Raw genomic sequence first — 23,936 nt, forward strand, 5'->3', positions numbered from 1 at the left:
GTCAGGCATTCGAAGGTGTGGAATCAACAATTGTAAACAAACGCGTGCGCCTCAGAGGACGCCACTTGATGGTGCCCTCCACCCCCCTTTGGCACGTGCTTTCGTCATGTTGCCAAGGTGCTCGTCGATGGGGCTTGCCAGGCAAAGTGGCAAAAATAATTTCGACTGGCAAATCAGAAACTTGCAGAAGCTCGCGGCAAACGGTTGTTGGTTCGCTTTGCACTCGCTCAAAACTCACTTAAACATTTTCCCATTTGGCCAGAAAGCAGCCAAAAGTGGCGGCGGCGGCGGCGGTTCCGCTAAAGTGAGACGCACACGCAACCCAAAAGGGGAGCCATAAAAATAAGGCTAAACATATAAAATTGTGTAGTAAAAGTGAAGAAAGCGAAGAAAGCAAAGGAAACCCAAGCAATAATAATAGCAAGCGGATGTGTGTGGATGTTGTTGTTGTTGTTGTTGTTCCACAGGAAACATACGAAAAGTGGGCCCAAACAAACGTTTGTTGTTTCCGTGTGTTGCCAATGAAAATGCCAATTGTTGGCAACAACAAAATATTGGTAGAATGCGGCGGGCCAGCAAAATAAATTGTGCAATGCAAATGCAAGTCACAAACAATGTTTAAATAGAGCTTAAAATATCAAATTCAAAAGAAAACCTAAACAATTCGAGCTACAACCAGAAGCTACACCAAGTTGCAACCGCAAGTTGCAACATCAAGTGGCAGCTAGCCCTACTCTTGTGGTTGTGTAATGGCCAGTGGTCGAGCGTTTTGTTAGGCCCTGAACCCAGAGCATGTCGCAGCCGCTGCGTGGCGGACGCGGTGGGCGTGCCGGCGGCGGGGCTGGCGGTGCTGGTGTTGGACGCAAGACCCCATCCTCGCTGACTGGTCCACCGGACGATTCGGCGAATACCAGCGAACGTGCGACGCCTGCCAGCAAAGCCGATTCGGATCCCAAGGATGATAGCTCCAGCAATGGCGATAAAAAGGATTCAGATCTATTCCCGGCGCCCAAGCCGCCCAGCGCGGGCGCCTCCATTCGGGATGCCGCGAACAAGGTACTCGCCTTGGCGATGAAAAGCGAATGGACGCCCATGGAAGCGGAGCTGAAGAAACTGGAGAAATATGTGGCCAATGCGGGTGAAGATGGCAATCACATACCGCTCGCCGGAGTGCTCGATTTGGTAAGAGAGAACTACAGAGCAAGTGAGAGAGAGTAAGTGAGAGAGAGAGAGAGAGAGAGAGAGAGAGAGTATTAGTAGACGACTTTGTAAAATCAATTTTGGAGCCCATCGAAAGCGGCGCAAAATGTAAGTCGACGTCGCCCTTATCAACGTCTCCAACGGAGGCGGCATTTTAGTTGTTGTTGTTGGTTGTTGGTTGTTTACCAGCCAAAATAACGACACAGTAGCTGAGTATAGCTGTGTGTGTGTTGTGTGTTATTTGATAGCGCGGCCCAAATGTTTGGCTGCCAAGGCAATGGAAGGCGACGTCCTGCCACAAGTTGCGCCGACTACCCCCGCGGAATAAACTCATAAAGCATCGAAATTGAAGCGCTTCGATTTCAATTTACCATAAAAATATCAAACACAAAAGTCGTTGACATAAAATTATCGTTGCAAGTCTTAAGCACAGGCCCCCCACAGACGACAGCTCCCGCGGCAACTGACAATAAAATGCAGGCAGGGTAAAAAAAATATATTTAGAAGCCAAAAATGTAAATACCCAATTGGAATGTAGACAAGAGTTAAGGGATCCGGGCGGCAACCAGGGCAAGGGTTGCCTCATGCAAATTATTTCGCTGTGCGAAAGGCATCATTAACATACAACTTTGATTACAGCTAATGATACCCTGTAGATATGCAAATAAGCAAGGGATTGTATGTGCAGCACACTAACTTTAAGCTAGAATATATTATTAACATATTGTGTTACTTTTTTATGTGGAACATGTTTAGTTTTACCTTAAACTAATCCGATTTGCCATCTTCTCAGGGGTTTAGGCCTTAAATTTCGTGCTCAATGTCGTTTCAGGGCTTAAAAAAAGAAATTGTATTCAAGCAGGGATCAAAAAAAGGAATTCAGCAATTTCGCAATAAAGTCTACACATCTTATTTGTCGAAATCTTTGTTCCTTTTTAATTCTTTAACATGAACAATTAATTTTGATAACAAGTAATATAGTTTTTTTTGTGAGCCATACATTTAGTTACAGGGTACATTTCAGTTACACTGCCTTTTTTCTATACTGTTCCAATTTAGCTTATTTTGCGACTATTTTTGGTATATTTTTGCTGCCAGACAAGGTTAGGAAGTTCTTAATGTTTTGGACTTGATTTGGTTTTAATTATGAAAATGGCGCCAAGCAAATGAGGTGAAAATGAAGGCTTATCAACGAATGTATGAGAGCAACAAGAAAAGAACTGCAATATAAACCATAACTACATAATAATAAAAATATAATAATAATGATGATGACTGCCAAAAAAAAACCGTAAACAATTTTATGAGCATTATAAATTAGGCTAAATTCTAAATTGGTTAGCAAACAAGACAAAAATTGTGGGGAAATAGCGAATGCCTGAACAGATCTCAGGAGATTTCAGGTAAAGTTAATTAGATGTCAGAAGTCTAGATAGAAAATTGCCCTTAAATGGATTTGAAACCCATTTTCTGATAATTAAGGTCACATCCGAAACCGTTTTTATATATTTATATATTTCTGTACGAGCCAACGCGTCAATTTGAAGGAAAAATCAAAATGGAAATCGTATTATTATGATAAAGCCATAAAAGTTAGAAAAGAGTTTAAAATGAAGTAGTTTACGAGTGTCTTCATATAAAACTGTGTGTACTGAATGTTTGACTGACCGATTGGAGATCAACACACATACAAAATTATTTTGAGACGTGTTTCACGCTTTTCACAAAATCCGCCTCCTTGGATGACAAATGCGGGCGAAAGGTTATAAGGGCGAAGTAGAAAGTTCTGCCCGATCGACATAAAAGTTGAATGAATACTTGTATGTCTTTTTGAATCTGCTCCCCCTTTTAATTCCACATTTAGCTAATATTTAAATTCATTCCCAATATGCATTTGTGCACGATAAAATCTCTGATGAATATCCATTGCGGTTTTTTTTTTAGAACACGGGCATGACTCCCCTGATGTACGCCACAAAGGACAATAGGACGGCGATAATGGATCGCATGATTGAGCTGGGCGCCGATGTCGGAGCACGGAATAACGTGAGTATCGGGTGTCGACTTGAGTTTAAGTTAGAAAAGTCGTCTTAAATTACCAAGATATGAGTATTTGGCTTAAGCCAAAGGCAGCCAGCTGAGAAAGTCGACAACAAAGAGAAAAAAAACAATAGAAGCCGCTGCTGGAATTGTGTCAAATCGATAAAAACCGCATAATTAAATCTCACGCGTGGGCGTCATACCAAGCGGGCAGCAATTGTAAGTTGGTGTTGCGAGGGAGGGGGGAAGGGGGGGGGTGCGGTCCACGCACTTGCCGGCGGGACTCGACGCTTGCTGCTCAACTGCCACTTAACAGCCGCTGTGGGTCAACCGAAGAGAGCTTGGCCAACCTTTTGGCCGGGCTCTAACAATTGTTAACAGCTCAGGCGACACGCAAAGGCGCACCGGATTTTGGTTTAAGGGGGCTGCAGGGTCTTTGGGGTATCATATTCTGTGATTTATTTTTCCCCGATTTTATGCTGCATACCTTGAGGTACCACGAATAATTGCAAGGTTATTTTTCGTTAATGCAAGCAATGCAGTTCGGATTGGAATCAATCGTTTTTTAAGCAGTGTTGTAAAGCACTCTTAAATTGGAAAAAAACTTTGTTACATAATACTTCCTTATCTTGCCTGCATTATTTTCTTCAGTTGTAGTCAAGCCAAATATAAGTAGATTACAATAAATAAACCAATCAACCTTTTAGTAGCGTTGTGAAATACTCTTATTTAAACAATTAAATATTTAGAACGGTGTCTAGGCGTTACGTTGAAAGGGTTTAGTTGACCTTTTTTCTCAATTATGGTAAGCAAAAAGAAGAGGAAGCACAAATTGAGCTCCGCGTCAAATATAAAGTGAGCAATTTGGGCCTATTCACCGTCCAATTGGACATTGGGCACTTGGCATTATGTTTGCATGCCACAATTACTTACAACACATTTGGCCACATTTCATTTGGCCCACTGCTCTCGACTTGAGCTTGAGGCGATAAAAATCCTTGACCTAATTACAAAATAATTGTTGCCAAACCAAAAGCGAGCAAAGTCAGCGAATTAAATTACCAAAACAAACATAGAAAATTGTGATACGTTTTTTTGCCCCAACGCAGACTCACATAAAAAACCCGATAGAAGAAATTTTCCCAGCTTGTTTAGCGTGTGAAATGTTAAAGGTTAATAGCTATTTATGAATTATAAGCCTTGACGGCGAGTATAAAAATGAATATTTATAATTTATGCAAATTAGTTTTTCTGTAAAAGAAAAAAAAAACCTAGAAGTGGATTCTTATGCTGCACCCAGTATTGCTGAGAGCCTGAAGGGCCATTGACTTTTTATCTTATGATAACATATATATATTCGATCTATCCTAATTCAATTCGGGAATATATTCCGGATTTTTTTCTTTTAGTGTTTAGAATACCATTAAATTGCGAATAGCCTATTTTTTCGCGCACATTTAGAGTATTAGAAAACGTAGCGAAATCTGTAAAAGAAAATCCTGTCCAGAGCTATAATAGAAAAGTGTGACTTCGGTTTGTAGTCAAAGTAGTAAAGATCGTATCTGGTATACCCCAGTCAAATCTCTAGAGCTTATGACCAGGTAAATTTGAGCTGAAGTGTTACGTAATAAAAGATGCGTCATGTTTATTTAAAAGAAATCTTAATGATGTATATAAAACTTGACAGCCCGTCAGAATGTTTTATAACAGAAATAAACGTACTAAGTATAACGAGTGAAGAGTGGCACTTTTAATTAGAGCTGTATTTTTCTTAACGCATTAAAAAAGTAGCAGAAGCAGAATAGGAAAAAAAGCAGTTACATATCACGTATGACGAGGAGTGTTTTGCATTATATAATTTTATGGCTTATCTAAATGTTGGACATCTTTTAAATAATTCGCATCTGGCACGACACTTGCAACACGTGTAGGGCACGGCAAATGAAATGGAATGGAATGATGTAATGAGTACAGGTAATTTACATTTTGAGGCTGTCAAATGAGGGGGCTTACCAGCTAAAAGGGAGCTGTGTTAGGGTGGGGTAGCAGGCTAGCGGCACATGTCATTGAGGTTGCAGCCAAATCGAGCCGAGGCTAAAAAGAAGGAGGCGTCAACCGACTTCATTTGTTGCAACTTAAAAGCCAATTAATCAAGCGGCTGACTTTTGAAATACGCCCAGTTAGCACCTGTCCGTAAGCCTCGTTCGTAGCAGGCAGCTTTTTGGCGCTGACCTTTTTCAAGACAAATGGCCAAAACGAAAAGTGCGAACTCTGCCCAGCCAGAGGCCTTCCTTATGGCTCACATGGCGTCATTAATGTGTGTATTATGCAATTTTAATTAAAACAGAATTCGGACGCCTGGTCTTTAGCATTTGGAGTAAGCTTCGTATATTTGAGCCACATGCGCGATGACAGCGTGCAATTTTTACATTAAGCTATTAACTGGGCTTAGACTTAATTTGTCAAACGTTGTGCGTGAGCGCACGCACAGTGCACAGGTGTGCGTGTGCGTGTGTGTGGCACTCAAATTAAGTCTAAATTAATTAATTTAATTTGATGCTATGCTTGCTTTAAAGTGGGTGTGCGTTATGCTAAACGCGCTGACATCAGCTTGGCAAATAATTTAGAAATACATTTTATAATTTCATTTTTCTAAGTGTCTTTTAAATAGAGAGTGTGTGCGTGTGTGTGTGTGTGCAAATGACTTCATGTTGAGCTTAAGAAACTGTAGCATACTTTGTTGCGCTCCGCAAGGTTTACACACAACAAACAACAAAAACTGGGTCGTCTTACAGTCAACCGCCCGCACTCAACCTAAGACTGCGCCAAAGAGGGCCGCAAAAATGTGCTGGAAAATTTGCGCTTCCGTTTTTGTTGTGTTTCCGGTTTTTGCTTTCGTTCCGCAACAGCCCAGCAACAATACACAAACGCACACACACTCACACACACACACACACTCTAGACTTATTTGGAGGTAAAAACTATGCAAAACAGGCGCGTGAAATATTATCTGTCTGGCGTTTAGTTTACGTGTACTTTTGCAGGCCAGTGTAAATTTGCCTGACTTTACGTTACGAACTGCAAAACTGGGTAAAACTGGGCAGAACCAATGTCTTTCATCGGGACATGTGTCAAAGACTTCTGTTTCTTATTTTTCATGTGTTTTTTCGCCCATCGGCAACCTGCGTTCTATGCAAATGAGCAAAAGCTGTAGCCAGAAATAAACGCCAAAGCTAAGTAGAAGGTAAAGCCACATGACATGAATTATGTATACTCTTTGAGATAAATATAAAACTAGAAAGTTGGGCGGAATATGTAATACATGCTTATATTATTTCTTGTCTCGTTTATCTTATCTTATCTTATTTTTTGTATAATTTGTATAAAAGCTTTATAATTAAAAAACGAAGTTCTGCTTGATTCAGTTTACTTTCCATGCGCACCAAGAAATTTGAATATACTTTTTTATATTTAAACAATATTTCTAAAGGGAAAAATAATGTGCCTCATATTCGCTATAAATGTTGGCTCCCTATGAATGCTAGCAGCCCCATGACAGAGCATTAAGTGGCTAATGCATGTAACAAGGCGCCTATAAAAAGCTCGACTCACTTCCGCTTAGCGGGCGCAGCAAAAAAAAAGCCAAAAAATATAAATGAAAAGAATAAGTAGAAGAAATGTCCACAGGTCAAGTTATAAATTAAGTAAATTCACGGTTGGCCCATGCGGCGTATGTGTAACATATTGGGTTATGGCTTATTATATAAGGCGATAAATGGAAATATGCCAACTGCCTCCCTTTTTCCCCCGCCTCTCGTTAGGCACATGTGAGTCACGGGAAACGTGTCGCCAAGTGCTAAGGTAATCACACTTTGGACTACGCCGTTATCTTTAAATAATTTGCATTGCTGGGTCGTGAGCTAAGCGAGAATTTGGGTTTTGATGCAGTTGTTGCATGTGTGCCACAAACCCAACGACCATTAAGAAATGACCGAAAGCGAAAGTCCACATGCAAATATTGCCAGCCAACAACAACAAAAGACGTGAAAGCTAAGTAATCAGCCGCACCTCTTGGCCTGGCCATGCAAAGTGCTGGCAGAACATGGGTATGGGTATGCGCAGGGGTATGGGCAGGTGGATGGGCAGGGGGTGGGCTCAGGGGCAGAAATAGGATATTGAGATGGGAGCGCGGCGCGAAGAGGTGACTTTGACCCATTGAACAGGTGCTGACCTGCGCCAGTTTAGCCTCGTCGAATGATTTCAGCAATTGATTTAAGTCTCACCCACCATCAAATTCTCTTTCACATTCTCACTCTCTCCGCTTTTCAATTTGTCTTGCAGGATAATTACAACGTGCTGCATATTGCGGCAATGTATTCGCGTGAGGATGTCGTCAAATTGTTGCTGACGAAACGCGGCGTTGATCCCTTCTCCACCGGAGGTGTAAGTATATATCTATCTATATCTATATCTATATCTATATCTATATCTATATCTATATCTATATCTATATCTATATCTATATCTATATCTATATCTATATCTATATCTATATCTATATCTATATCTATATCTATATACTATATCTTATATCTATAACTATATCTATATCTATATCTATATCTATATCTATATCTATATCTATATCTATATCTATATCTATATCTATATCGATATCTATATCTTATAATCTATATCTATATCTATATCTATATCTATATCTATATCTATATCTATATCTATATCTATATCTATATCTATATCTATATCTATATCTATATCTATATCTATATCTATATCTATATCTATATCTATATCTATATCTATATCTATATCTATATCTATATCTATATCTATATCTATAGTATATCTAATCTATATCTATATCTATATCTATATCTATAGTCTATATCTATATCTATATCTATATCTATATCTATATCTATATCTATATCTATAATCTATATCTATATCTATATCTATATCTATAATCTATATCTATATCTATATCTAGTATCTATATCTATATTATATCTATATCTATATCTATAATCTATATCTATATCTATATCTATATCTATATCTATATCTATATCTAATCTATATCTATATCTATATCTATATCTATATCTATATCTATATCTATATCTATATCTATATCTATATCTATATCTATATCTATATCTATATCTATATCTATATCTATATCTATATCTATATCTATATCTATATCTATATCTATATCTATATCTATATCTATATCTATATCTATATCTAGATCTATATCTATATCTATATCTATCTATATCTATATCTATATCTATATCTATATCTATATCTATATCTATATCTATATCTATATCTATATCTATATCTATATCTATATCTATATCTATATCTATATCTATATCTATATCTATATCTATATCTATTTATATCTATATCTATATCTATATCTATATCTATATCTATATCTATATCTATATCTATATCTATATCTATATCTATATCTATATCTATAGCTTAGTTATATATCTTAGCATATGTAACTTCTAAACGTGTTTGAAATTAGTTCCCAACTTAAATCTCTCGGCTTTATACTTAAAGTTCCATTCGAGTGCTTCAAAAATCGATGCATACTTTTTGGCTGCAGTCACCTTTATTTAATGACGAATCGTTGTTCAAGCACTTTTGAGTCCATTAAACGCATTTTCAGTGTGCAAAGGTCAGCCAAAAAGATGTTGCCGCATGTTGCATGTGACTTTGGCACGTTAGAGGCTAAGGGGCCAATTAGTGGCGACAAGGTTAAGACTTGGGCTAATGCCGGGCTACAGGGGCCCTAATTTAAAAACCAGTCCGCCAGCCAAAAGCCAGGGCTAAGGTAAACAAACTGCGGTTACCAAGCAGCATTTAATTTCTATGCCAAGTTGAGCAAAGATTGTGGGGAGTATGTTACATAGTCTAGGAGTATGTGAAACATGAGAAAGAGAAAACAAATTGGTAAGCTACAATATGGTATATGTGGTATATGGTAAATATCTAAAATTTTCCAATAAATAGTTTAGGGGAACAATATTATCATTTGAGACTAGTATTATTCCTAGATTATGTATGAATTTAGCAATTAAGCACTTCCAGCGTTTAAGTATAATATTGAACAGTCATATATAATCTATTACTGACAATAAAAATATGTCTTATTTAGCTGTAACCCCTTATTTTAGATAAACCTAAAAGCAGATACTTCACACAAGTTTTGGGTGAGATTTGAGAGTTTTCTCATATATTTTGCTTTTGACAGTCAGTTTATGTTTATGCAGGATATTTGCCAGTCGATCAGTTTAAAATTGACTTTTTCAACATTTTAATTTCGTTTTTTGCCGCAATGAGTGAATGTTGGGGCGTGTCAAGCGCCTCATAGCCCAAATTACTGATGTTTATCAGGGGAGAGCACTTAGAAAGAGAAGGCAATCGGCGAGGTAAGGCAGACAGCTATAGTTTAGGCACATTAAACACACACACACACTCTCACACACACATGCAAAGCAGATGTTAACTTTTGTTTTAGCAACAGCCAACAGTTTGAAGTGGGTGTGCGTGGCAAACACTAACACCAACACCTCGCAGCCCCTCTCTGTATTGTATGGTGGGAGCTGTCAGTGCCAGAAGAGAGCAGGAAGTTTATAAAGCGCTGTTGCTGTCAATCTGTGATATGAGACGGCAAAAAAAAAAAACAACAACAACCAAAAAAAAAAAAAGCCAAGTGACACGAAATGTGCTTATAAGCCAAAATACTGAGCGCTGCTTCGTTCAGTTGCATTTGGGATTTTGAAGTGAATAGTTTTTTTTATATTTTTTTCCTGAAGTGTTAACATAAAAAATTGTTGCCTACTTTTTCGGCGGCAAATAAAAAATCACATAAAAAGTATTATCTAAGTGCGTGCCAGCCACAGCCAGTGTGTGCACACTTAAGTATTGTTTATGTTTATGTTTATTATGCCCATAATAATATTTATATATAATCCATTTTTATTAATTTCTCTTTACAGTCGCGCTCACAAACTGCGGTGCATTTGGTGTCCAGTCGTCAAACGGGCACCGCCACAAATATCCTCAGAGCTCTACTTGCAGCCGCTGGCAAGGATATACGCGTGAAGGCAGACGGCGTAAGTATGTGTGTGACTGTGTGTGTGTGTGTGTGTGTGTGTGTGCAAGAGCCACAAGTGCTAGTAAATAGCCAAGTTATGAGCTGCTGGCAGTCAACATTATGTGAAGCACACTCAGAGCTAGGTGCCAGTCGGTGCCAACGTAAACAAAAGTTAAACACAAAACAAAAATAAATAAAATAAAACAACAAAGCAAACGATTTGTGAAAAATCAATATGTAAAAAGCACAAAGCAAATGCATTTCCGGAACAATAAAAAATATAAACAAGGAAAACTCCAGAAAAAAAAACCGCAAAAGAATTGTCAGCGCTTTTACATAGGGTATCTCGACCTCGGCATTCAGGACTAGATCTTACATGTTTGCCGATTAACTTGCATTGAAAAGACTTAAGTGCCCGAAACTCTGTAGAGAATCGGCTTAAATGCGGAACTATTTGTCGCATAACGTGCAGAAGTGCAAATTTACTCCGATATTTGGAGAACGCACGCGACGACTAGTGCATAAATTTACGGGGGCCTCCCATTGTTTGCTCGAGTCTGGTCGATTGATAGTCTAGACAAAAGACTTGTGCGAGTCGGCAACTTGATTTAAATCAATTAGAGCCAGACCCAAAACCTATCTACACCCGCACCAGTTAATGGCGCTGTCAGACGAAATTAGCTGGATAAAGTATTTGGGTGCTATCTTCTTCTTCCGCTCCCGCTTCCACTTCCATGTACATTTCCCATTACCCATTTTGATTTCGATTTGTGCCTCCACAAATAGCTCGACTAACAATGACATCGGCACGCACATTGGCAGCTAGTCTACAGGGCTCTGCTTCCTATATGGAAGAGACTCTGTACTCTTCTTCCATGAGGGCGCTCAACCCGTTGCCAACAACAAACACATAATGCAAGAGTTGGGTGTGGGGACAGCCCGTGCACAAAAAAGGGGGTCACAAGTTGCTCTACAACTTGATTTACTTTCTCAGCTGAGCGCGCATAGGCGGGGATTAAGCGGGTTGAGAGGCGACTCTCTCATGCGCCTTTACCAGTTCAAAGTTCGCGCGAAAAGTTGCGAACTTGGCTAAAAATAGGCAAAAACATGCAGCCATTAACACTTGAGGCTGAATTGGCTAATTGGTAATTTACGGGCGTGTGTGTGTGAGGGTGTGTGTATTGCAGCCCTAATTATGTTAGCAACTTACTAAAACTATGTATCTATATATATTTTTAGCGTGGCAAAATCCCATTGCTGCTGGCCGTGGAGTCGGGCAACCAGTCCATGTGCAGAGAGCTTTTGGCTGCACAAACGGCGGAACAACTGAAGGTAAGCAAAAAATATTCTGCGAAAATACGATACCATAGGAGATACAATAGTTAGATAAATTTGTAGAATAAAATATAAATATGGGTTACAACAGGAATAGGCATCGGAAGTGGTCAATAGATCTAGGGGGAAACTTTGATTCGAGCCGCCTGCTTAACCTAATTTAACATGGGATTGTACTCTTCTTAAGAAGGAACAATTAGATGGTTTATATAGTTTGAATGGAATATGTTACAGGCCCATCACTACATATTTTAGTAAACTATTTGCTCACGCTAGCCACTAGCTAATCTCCCCCTTAAGCTAAAAGGCATGAATCTGGCATGAATTAAAAGTTAACATTTACGTCTTTAGATGCGTCTAAAGATTTCAGTTTTCAGCTAATAAAGTTACCTGACCAGATGTTATCGTTCTCGTTCCCCAGGGTCACAAATCAAAATTATTATCAAAATGCAAATTGCATTTAACTGTCAAAACTTGACAAATAAATCACAAAAATGCAAATGCTATAACTAGGTGGCAACGCTACGCACATATGTGCCTGTGAAAATTGGCAACAGTGCACGCAATCTAGAGAGGAAGAGCGAGAGAAAATGCGCAAGGGAGCATAAAAAGTGCAACAGTGCAAAATGTGATGTGACATTGGGGCGAAGTTTTTAGTGTTGTTTTCAATTTGCACAGCAGACACACACACACATACACACAGCTGTTGAGTCAAGAGCAGTGCGTGTTGATGAAATTAACCGAAAAGGGGTTAAAGTTAAAGTTCGAGTTAGTTGACTTTGGGGCAAGCCTGGCACGCAATCAGCCGGCTAGCAAAGTGGGTCAAAAGTGTTGCGAAAACGCAGCTAAAATATTAATAGGAGGATAGAGTTGAGCAGGAGCGGAAGCAGGAGCAGGCGTTTAGGTTAAGGAGTTAGCTAAGTTAGCCTTGTTACGGGGCTAACTCGATTTGCATATTCAAAAATAAACCGAGAAGCGATGGCAATCGCCGTTTGCCTCCGATTTGGGCGCTGCAATTTCTTAAGCTTGAAATTTGATTCGTGCATTCGTGATTCGTTATTCGTGATAAGGCAACGACGGCCAATGGAGACACGGCCTTGCATTTGGCCGCCAGACGGCGGGACGTCGATATGGTCCGCATTCTGGTTGATTACGGCACCAATGTGGACACACAAAACGGCGAGGGCCAGACGCCGCTGCACATCGCCGCCGCCGAGGGTGACGAGGCGCTACTCAAGTACTTCTACGGGGTGCGTGCATCCGCCTCCATAGCGGACAACCAAGGTGAGTCAACAGCAGCAGAAAAAACCCATGATGGTACTTTCTTTTCTCTCTTCTGCCTCTTACAGATCGCACACCCATGCACTTGGCCGCCGAGAATGGACACGCGCATGTCATTGAGATCCTGGCGGACAAATTCAAGGCGAGCATCTTCGAGCGCACCAAGGATGGCAGCACACTGATGCACATTGCATCACTTAATGGCCATGCTGAGTGCGCCACGATGCTCTTCAAGAAGGGTGTCTATCTTCACATGCCCAACAAGGATGGCGCCCGCAGCATACACACAGCCGCCGCCTACGGTCACACTGGCATCATCAATACCCTGCTGCAGAAGGGCGAAAAAGTGGACGTGACCACCAATGTGAGTAGACATGACTATGATCCTATAAATGGGCAATATGCTTTTGGAGGGGACGAACCCCTCATCAACACCATATAAGAGACTATCATTGTGTGAAAGAATTTCTAAGGGAGATATCTTTGGCCTTGTAGAGTATAGATATTGTATTCTTGAATGTTACTTTATAATTTCTGGAAGTTAACTTATCTATCAATTTTCAATTATTGGAATAGAAATTATGCCCTTTTACTAAAAGTGCTTTTAAGAATTAAATTTGTTTTGTTTTACATTAATTCTCTTAACCAATGACTTACCTGATGTTAATCCAATTCCTAGTATTTTTTTCATTTTCATCGAAAAGTCTTCCTTACTCATTTATCAATTTTTTCACAATTTAGTATTAGTTCTCTCATTATATTTATATACGAATTTCTAAAAAATAAAGAAAGTATAAAACTGATTAGTACCAAACTCAGCCATTAAGAGACCTATAAATATGAAGTATTACAATGATTATATTATATATTCCCCAATATTGTTAATCTCTCTCCCAGGATAACTATACTGCACTGCATATAGCTGTGGAGTCAGCGAAGCCCGCTGTTGTGGAAACACTGCTCGGCTTCGGCGCCGATGTGCATGTGAGAGGGGGTAAGCTGCGGGAGACGCCGCTGCACATTGCGGCACGGGTCAAGGATGGAGATCGCTGTGCCCTGATGCTGTTGAAGTCGGGAGCGAGTCCGAATCTGACGACCGATGACTGCCTAACGCCGGTGCATGTGGCCGCGAGCCACGGAAATCTGGCGACGCTGATGCAACTGCTGGAGGATGGCGGCGATCCGTTGTACAAGTCCAATGTGAGTACGAGCACGAGAATCGAAGAGGACTTGTTAACATGATCAACCATCCTCTCTCTCTCTCTCCTCTTCTGTAGACCGGGGAAACACCTTTACATATGGCTTGTAGGTCGTGTCATCCAGAGATTGTGCGCCATCTGATTGAGACGGTGAAGGAGAAACATGGTCCGGAAAAAGCCACCACGTACATCAATTCTGTGAACGATGATGGCGCCACGGCGCTGCATTATACTTGCCAAATTACCAAGGAGGAGGTGAAAATACCCGAGTCCGATAAGCAAATCGTGCGCATGCTACTCGAGAATGGAGCCGATGTGACGCTCCAGACGAAGAACGCACTGGAGACGGCCTTCCACTATTGCGCCGTTGCGGGCAACAATGATGTGCTGATGGAAATGATCTCGCACATGAATCCCACGGACATACAGAAGGCTATGAATCGACAGTCGTCGGTGGGCTGGACACCGCTGCTGATCGCCTGCCATCGGGGGCACATGGAGCTGGTCAACAATCTTTTAGCGAATCATGCAAGGGTCGATGTCTTCGATACGGAGGGGCGCTCGGCGCTGCATCTGGCCGCGGAACGAGGCTTTCTGCACGTGTGCGATGCGCTGCTAACGAACAAGGCCTTCATCAATTCCAAGTCCCGGGTGGGACGCACTGCACTGCATTTGGCGGCGATGAACGGATTTACGCATCTGGTGAAGTTCCTCATCAAGGATCACAATGCGGTGATTGATATATTGACGCTGCGCAAACAGACGCCGCTGCATCTGGCGGCGGCCAGTGGGCAAATGGAGGTGTGCCAGCTGCTGCTGGAGCTGGGCGCCAACATTGATGCGACAGACGATCTGGGCCAGAAGCCCATCCATGTCGCCGCACAGAATAACTACTCTGAAGTGGCCAAATTGTTCTTGCAGCAGCATCCATCGCTGGTGAATGCCACCAGTAAGGATGGCAACACTTGTGCCCATATTGCTGCCATGCAGGGCTCCGTCAAGGTGATCGAGGAGCTCATGAAGTTCGATCGATCCGGCGTGATATCAGCTAGAAATAAGTTGACCGATGCCACCCCCCTACAGCTAGCCGCCGAGGGCGGACATGCGGATGTGGTTAAAGCTCTGGTGCGTGCCGGCGCCTCCTGCACCGAGGAGAACAAAGCCGGCTTCACGGCTGTGCATTTGGCCGCCCAGAATGGGCATGGCCAGGTGCTGGATGTGCTCAAGAGCACCAATTCGCTGCGCATTAATAGCAAAAAGCTTGGCCTAACGCCTCTGCACGTCGCCGCCTATTACGGCCAGGCGGATACTGTACGCGAACTCCTAACCAGCGTGCCGGCCACGGTCAAGTCGGAGACCCCCACGGGTCAGAGTCTGTTTGGAGAGCTGGGCACCGAGTCGGGCATGACACCACTGCATCTGGCCTCATTTTCGGGCAACGAGAATGTGGTGCGATTGCTGCTGAACTCGGCAGGTGTGCAAGTGGATGCAGCTACCGTGGAGAACGTAAGCCATGATCTTTATTCCTTGCTAATATTAATTCCATTTTTAGAAAGGCAAGGATTAGCTGTGTCGCCATCAATCACTTAGTGCTCAATCCGGTTGCTAATCAAACTATATTTTGTAGGGTTACAATCCGCTCCATTTGGCTTGCTTCGGTGGACACATGTCAGTGGTTGGTTTACTTCTGAGTCGGTCGGCGGAACTCCTGCAATCCACGGATCGTAATGGTCGCACTGGTCTGCATATCGCTGCCATGCATGGCCATTTCCAGATGGTGGAGATCCTGCTCGGCCAGGGCGCTGAGATAAATGCAACCGATCGAAATGGTTGGACGCCACTGCATTGTGCTGCCAAAGCCGGTCACTTGGATGTGGTGAAGCTGCTGTGCGAGGCGGGCGCCTCCCCCAAGTCGGAGACTAACTATGGTTGTGCGGCTATTTGGTTTGCCGCATCTGAGGGTCATAACGAGGTGTTGCGCTATCTGATGAACAAGGAACACGACACGTACGGACTGATGGAGGACAAACGTTTTGTCTACAACCTGATGGTCGTGTCTAAGAATCACAATAACAAGCCAATACAAGAGTTTGTGCTGGTCTCCCCAGCACCCGTGGATACAGCAGCCAAATTATCCAACATCTACATAACACTCTCGACCAAGGTGCGCAAGGAGACATGGTTCCTCAGCTAGAGAGCAACCTAATCTCTCCCTTTATTTCTCTCTCGCTTATTGCAGGAGAAGGAGCGCGCCAAGGACCTGGTGGCCGCTGGCAAGCAATGTGAGGCTATGGCCACGGAACTCCTGGCTCTGGCCGCCGGCTCCGATTCCGCTGGCAAGATACTGCAGGCCACAGACAAGCGGAACATGGAATTTCTCGATGTGCTAATCGAGAACGAGCAGAAGGAAGTCATTGCTCATACGGTGGTCCAGCGATATTTGCAAGTATGTTTATGATCCAATCGGAATCTTATAGCCAGATTAATCGTAGAATTAACATCTTTCGACACATCTGCTTTAGGAACTGTGGCACGGCTCATTGACCTGGGCATCGTGGAAGATAATGTTGCTGCTGGTTGCATTTATCGTTTGCCCGCCTGTATGGATTGGCTTCACATTTCCGATGGGGCACAAGTTCAACAAGGTGCCTATCATCAAGTTTATGTCCTACCTCACCTCGCACATATACCTCATGACACACCTGAGCATTGTGGGCATAACGCCCATCTATCCGGTACTGCGTCTGAGTCTGGTCCCCTACTGGTACGAAATAGGCCTGCTCATTTGGTTGAGCGGTTTACTTTTGTTCGAGTTGACGAATCCCTCGGACAAATCGGGATTGGGATCCATAAAGGTGCTCGTCCTGCTGCTGGGCATGGCCGGCGTGGGCGTCCATGTGGTCGCCTTTCTCTTCGTCTCCAAGGAGTATTGGCCCACATTGGTTTATTGCCGTAATCAGTGCTTCGCTCTGGCCTTTCTGCTGGCCTGTGTACAGATCCTCGACTTTCTGTCGTTCCATCATCTGTTCGGACCCTGGGCCATCATCATTGGCGATCTGCTTAAGGATCTGGCGAGATTTCTTGCCGTGCTCGCCATCTTTGTGTTTGGCTTCTCCATGCATATTGTGGCGTTGAATCAATCGTTTGCCAACTTTACGCCCGAGGATCTGCGCAGTTTCGAGAAGAAGAATCGCAATCGTGGCTACTTCAGTGACGGTAAGTCCAGACGTTTGCTTTTTGCTTTACTCTCTAATTATTTTTGAAACTTCTTTGGTTGGAATATTTCGTTTGTGTTTCATGGAATGTTTTCGCAACATCCTTTGATTTTTGGTTTATTCTCTTAATTTGATTATTAAAGTTCAATGTGTCTTGATAAGTATCTGTATCTGCCTTGAATGAAACTGTGTGCTCAATGTTCACCTATGAAATACAACTACAACCACAAAATACAACAACAATTGCATGCTGTACAACAAACCCAAACTGAACCAATCCTCTTTGATGTCGTCATGTGTTAAACACCCACCGCCCCTTGCTATATTGAAACCCCTGCCTAACTCCGCCTACTAATTACGCTCTCTCTCCCTCTCTCTATCTCTATCTGTATACCACGCCGTATTATCCCATGCTTCAGATGATATGCCCACCCCACGACCTCCGCCCGTGGAGAGTTATGTCGATAGTCGCTTTAGCGAATTCCGACGCAAACACAAAGATGATCGTAAGTTCTGTTAACTGCTTTCGTTCAGACTTAATTGCATGGGCCTCTCATATTTATATATGGGCTCTCTCTGTCTCATATAATTCTTAACTATATATATATATATATATATACTCGTTCATAAATTATCTGCAGGTCGGCGGTCCTAGCATATTTTTGGGCCGGCCGGCCGCTGTTCCTCTTGCCTTCAATGTTGTGTGTAAAAGTTTTTATTGTCATATCTTATTTTCCAGTTGTAATGGAAAAAGCAAATGCTACAAATCCCACACAAATAATATACTCTCCTACTCGTTCAGCTATCCAATGTTAGCCTTGTTCTTGTTCTTGTTCTTTAAGTTCCTTTCGTTTCGTTGAGGCATGTTTTGTTGGTCACGGTCAACGGATTCCGTTCTAAATAAATACTATATAATACTTTGTGCATTCTCGATGTTGTGGATCAATCAATGTTTATAGGTATCATCTGCTACATTATTAATATATATTATTGTATATTTTTGAATTGTAAATGTTTTGTTTTTGCTGTTTTTTTTTTATGTTTTATATTTTAAAGAGCATGCATTTTTCGGTTTAAAGTATATATGTAGAACACTTTGGTACTAGAAACTTTTGCGAACTTTTGATTTATGTACACATTACTTTTGAAAGATTTTGAAATTGTTAGTCTTACAAATACAGCACACTGAAGTGGATATATTATTTGATCAGACAAAGGTTAAATTTGTTTTAAGATTATCGACAGAAATTGAAGAATCCAACTAACTTTTTACAGCAGTTAAAATTGTAGCCAAAATCGATCGAACAGTTAAGTTGAGTATTTTCTTAACTTCTTTTATTCAAAAGAGAAAACTGATTTCATATTTTAAATACAAATTTGAGTTTATTTTTTTTTAAACTTGATTTAAAGCTTAACCCTCCGTTATTATATATTTTTTATTTTATTTTACTTTTAAATGCATTTCACACATTTGCGCAACGTGTACAAAAATAAATCAAATTCAAATAAATAATAATAATTCAATATTGCATGTTGATGTTTTGCAAAGTCGCCAGCAAAAAAAAAAAAAAAAAGAAACACAAAATATATATATTTATATAAATATTGAACTTCATACAAGATATTTTCTGGGCTTAAAGCTTCTGCCGCTGCTTGGCAAACACAAAAATAAATTATATATAAAAAAAACCAAAAACAATTAAAAATTCTGCACAAAACGGCGAAACGAATCATATGAAGAAAACCCACACGAAATATCGATAATTATCGATGCTGTCGTATGTGTGTTGGCCGATAACCAAAAAATATAATTGAACAAAATATCGAATGCCTGACGTGTTGTTGTTATTGCTGTTGTTGCTGCTTTAAGCCACCAATATTCGTACGAATTCTTGCACACACGCCTGTGCCAATATCAATATCAATATCAATCAATCAATCTAACAATATGCAGCATAAGCAAGCCCACAAGTTCCGCCTCACACCGTTAGCTCGTGTTGTATGTGTGTTATTTAAAAGAAAACCTATAGAGAACAAAAGAAAACAAAAAAACACCCAAAATTCTTTGGACGTTGTTAGGACCCATGACACCATTTCTGGCTTTCGAGCGTCTATTCTTCGCCGTTTTCGGACAAACGACCACCGTGGACATCAATCCCATGCGACATTTGCGTCCCGAGTGGACCGAGGTGCTGTTCAAATTTGTCTTTGGCATCTATTTGTTAGTGTCTGTGGTTGTACTCATTAACCTGCTAATTGCCATGATGTCGGATACTTATCAGCGCATACAGGTTTGTATTGACAATCTCCACTAATCGCAAACACTCTCTCTCCCCCCTTTTTTTCTCTCTCTCTTCCCTTAAACTTAACTTAACCTTAAACTTAATCAACCAATTTTGATTTGAATTACATTTGTTTTATTGCTGTGATAACAACCCCCTTGACCGTCTATATGTGAAAATTCAACGCAATTGGCGCACGTTTCCGGTTGCTGTTGGGGGTTGATCAATGGGGCCAAATCAAATTCGGATACGAACACGATTCGGGCTTATTGACCAACCACACACAATGTCAAATGGGCGTCCGTTATCTTTTTATTTTTCAAATCCAATCTCAACGCTGTGCTGTGTCCGTCCTATATTAAATATTGGGGGTTGATAACTGTCAACTGGTATTCGGTATTTCGGTATATATATTTATCTATATATTTATATATATATATGGGGGGGTATATTTGGTATCTGTGAAATATTAAATTGGAATCGGAATTGGAATTTGGAACTCGGAATACGGAAACGCGACACACGACACAGTGCGCATGCATCCGATTAACTCGTTCGAGTTACTCTTCTTCGCCGTGTTTGGCCAGACGACGACGGAGCAAACGCAAGTTGATAAAATCAAAAATTTAGCCACGCCCACTCAACCGTATTGGGTTGAGTATCTGTTCAAAATTGTCTTTGGCATATACATGCTGGTATCGGTGGTTGTACTCATTAACCTGCTGATTGCTATGATGTCAGACACCTATCAAAGAATTCAGGTAGTATTGCTAATGGCGCTTCATAAAATGAACCACGTTTATTCTTTTATACTCTTTTATGCTCCTCAAAATACCATATAAATATTATATATATTATATATTATCATTATTATCAAAAAACTAAGCTATGTATTCAATGATAACTGACTTATTTTCAAGTATTTTTCAGCAAACAACGAGATTCCTTAGTTTATAAGCTCAACAGGTTAAATAATAGATTTTGGGAGTAAAAAAAATAGCAGCGAGAAGCAACACGAAAGGTGATAAGCAAGAGTAGGGTCAACAAGCCAGGTGAATGAAAGAAAGAGAGCGGCACAGGGAGAAGCAAATAAAGTAGAAAAGCATGCCAAGGCGACAAGGAGCATGAGAGATAACTGAAGCGAGAAGCAAGTAGGTTAGGTGAATAAGTGGAGAAGCATAGCAAGAAGTAGAAGATCCCATGCAAGAAGCAAATCAAGATGCACGGCAAAAAGTGAAGCGAGAAGCAAGTTTATAAGTAAAACGATAAGCAAAGCAAAATGTAGAGCAAGAAGTAAAGCGAGTAGCAAGGCAAGCCACAAGCAAAAAGAATACGAGTGAATAACAAAATGAAAGGATCAAAAGAAAGGATAGAAGCAGAAATATAAATAAAGCGAGAAGTCAGAAGCTAAGCGAGAAGCATATTAAGGAGAAACAAGAACCATCATGAAATTGAAAAGCAACTAGGAAAACTTACAGCTCATAACCTCACATTTTTCGGCTATTTTAAGAATGTTTATAGCTTCAAAATATTATCCCGAATATTTTTAGATTGAAAGAATGTATGGCATATTTCCATCAACTGCCCAGACTTGCATCTTCCAGGTTTTTTCCAAGAAATTAAAGCTATCTGTTAGATACATATACAACGGTAACTTGTATCTGACAGATAAAACACGCGCTTATAGATTAGAAAAAGATTGATTTGTGTGTACTCCAACTAAATTTCGTCTGTGTAATTAGCTTTAGAATTAGTTCAAAGCCTAGCGAAAGTAGCTTTTGTGACCAGTGTTAAGCAATACGAGTGCCCAGTGTTGGCAAATGCATGCTTTACAAACTAACTGCTGCATGTTTCTGTGTCTATGTCTATGTTTAAGTCTAAATACAAAAAAAAATATACCAATAAATGCGTGTGGTTTTGTATAGCAATTTCTTGAGTATCTTTAAGATACAAACGTGTGTATAAACAAGTATCTACGGTTAGAAATTGTTGAGCAAAACCAACGTCTACATTTGTATATTTCTCTTATTGAAATTTCTCAGTTGCAGCGCTTAAGTTAAATATATATGAACAAAAATAAAAGGGAAACAACAAATGTAAATTGTGAACGCTTGAAAAATCATGAAACTCATTTGTGTAAATCGTCGTGTTCTTGTTCTATTCTATATATCATGTCCCACCATCATATCATATGATCATTCAATGCGAAAAACCTATGAAACACTAGGCACAATCCGACATCGAATGGAAATTTGGCCTATCCAAGCTTATACGCAATATGCATCGCACCACAACAGCGCCATCGCCGCTTAATTTAGTTACCACCTGGTTTATATGGATCGTCGAGAAGGTCAAGGTAAAATATCAAGTGTTCGAGCTAAGACAAAAAAATAAATATTATTTAAATAGAAAAAATGATATAACTGCAAGAACTCTTACTAAGCTGAACAAAACACTTAATCAGACTGTGTTAATCGATCAGAACTCGCGTAGTTGCTGACCTTTTCTGCCAACCATTTAAAGCAATTTGGCAACAACTGCAAAACGGGGAGTAAGCCCCATTTTAATTTGCAACAAATGTCAACAAATGTCTACAAATGCTTTAAGTGTGTTGCCTGTATTTGCACCCTGTGCTGCACCAACCTGTGAATTGTAGTGTTTTGCACATTTGGTCACACTTTCTTTTATGTTGTATTCTTCTGTTTTTTGCTCTGTGCTGCTTTTGATGTTTAATCAATGTGTTGTGTCTCTTGTCTCTGTATGTACTGTGTGTCATGTCCTTGACCTAACTTACGCTCACACGCCACAGGCACGCATGAAGAAAAAGAAGCGTCCAAGTCTGGTTCAGATGATGGGCATACGTCAGGCCAGTCCACGCACCAAAGCTGGCGCCAAGTGGCTATCGAAGATCAAGAAAGGTGAGCAATGTATGTATCGTTACCTTACGAGTGAGTTCCCCTGAGCCCCCACCAAGAAAATTCGTCTACGCACAACGTTGGTACTGGTGCAAGAGTTTTGTAGCTACGAGCGTTCGTCTGTCAACTCACTCGCTCTTCCTCTCTTTCTCTCTCTCTCTCTCTGACTGTCTCTCTATCTCTAAGTAACTATTACTCTTTTTCATCAACAACAGCTCTCTCTCTATCTCTCGTGTACTCTTTATAAAATTGGCGCGCTCTAGCTCAAAATTACTTTCTCAACTTCCAACTCTGATTCCCCCTTTTCACCAAGATCATCTTTAACTCATTCTATTTTCTCAGACTCGGTAGCCCTGTCCCAGGTGCATTTGTCGCCTCTGGGCTCTCAGGCCAGCTTCTCGGCTGCCAATCAGAATCGCATCGAGAATGTCGCCGATTGGGAGGCGATTGCGAAAAAATATCGTGCTCTTGTTGGCGACGAGGAGGGCGGCTCTCTCAAGGACTCGGACGCGGAGAGCGGCTCGCAGGAGGGCGGCGGCGGTGGGCCACAAGGGCCGGCACAGGTGGGCAAGGGCAGGGGCAAGGCAGCTGCCAAAAAGTAGAATCAAATTTTTAACGCTTGGATTACAAGTTAAGGCTTTTACACATTGGCTTACTAACTGAGTTTCGATTACAGGTCTAAGCATCATTCCACTCTGCCTACTACTACTTCTACTACTACTACTATTACTACTACTACTACTACTACTTTCTACTCTTTCCAAAACTTCTCTTCTTTACTTCCCTCCAAAAAAAATCATCTTACTCTTCAACTCTCCCATCTCGACTGTCTTTTTGTCTGTCTTAACTCTAAGTGACTTTAAAGCTAAGCTGCACTGCTAAAAAAAACAAAACAAAACTCTAAACTAAGTTACACTTAAACTAAATGAATTTAGCTAGAATATTGAAATTGTTTTTGATATTTTTTAAGCCTTTTAATTTTAATTTAGTCAAAGAAAAGCAATTTTTTATATAACATTCCAACCAAAGCAACAACAAAACAAGTTTTCCATAATTTGAGCTAAGTAAGTTTTTTAAGTCCTTTTTGGATTCGATTGAAGTCATCCAATTTGCCCAACTTGTTGACATGAACTTCCAAGCATTTTAATAAATTATAATTAAGCTTAAACTACATGACGTAGTGGTATGATGATGATAAAACTGATGTCTGTAGCATTATTTATATTCGTACTTGGTAGCTAGTAAGTTTTTAATATTAGCTTCACCTAACTAAATTTATATCCTTAAGCTTTTCATGTTTGTGGCGTTTTTTTTTTTAATTT

At 40.6% G+C, this 23,936-nt stretch overlaps 1 protein-coding gene across 3 annotated transcripts; it reads left to right on the forward strand.

Annotated features, from left to right (window-relative positions):
- Positions 1-216: 216 nt before the first annotated feature.
- nompC (no mechanoreceptor potential C) lies at positions 217-23,936 on the forward strand. Of its 3 annotated transcripts, none has more exons than XM_032438113.2 (17): positions 217-1,182; positions 3,145-3,246; positions 7,582-7,683; positions 10,290-10,406; positions 11,627-11,719; positions 12,793-13,006; positions 13,072-13,367; positions 13,901-14,203; positions 14,281-15,708; positions 15,830-16,366; positions 16,442-16,648; positions 16,725-17,418; positions 17,837-17,923; positions 19,497-19,708; positions 21,927-22,055; positions 22,509-22,617; positions 22,957-23,936. In XM_032438113.2, the coding sequence occupies exons 1-17, from the start codon at positions 793-795 to the stop codon at positions 23,214-23,216; spliced, it is 5,280 nt and encodes a 1,759-aa protein (XP_032294004.1). In that variant the 5' UTR covers positions 217-792; the 3' UTR covers positions 23,217-23,936. The 3 variants fall into 3 exon arrangements, with proteins under 3 accessions (XP_032294004.1, XP_032294003.1, XP_032294005.1); XM_032438112.2 differs by lacking the exon at positions 19,497-19,708 and adding an exon at positions 20,231-20,460; XM_032438114.2 differs by lacking the exons at positions 17,837-17,923; positions 19,497-19,708 and adding an exon at positions 20,231-20,460 and having other exon boundaries at positions 218-1,182; positions 22,509-22,626.

The sequence above is a fragment of the Drosophila virilis genome, chromosome 4, assembly GCF_030788295.1.
Source record: "Drosophila virilis strain 15010-1051.87 chromosome 4, Dvir_AGI_RSII-ME, whole genome shotgun sequence".
Classification (NCBI taxonomy): Eukaryota; Metazoa; Arthropoda; class Insecta; order Diptera; family Drosophilidae; genus Drosophila; species Drosophila virilis.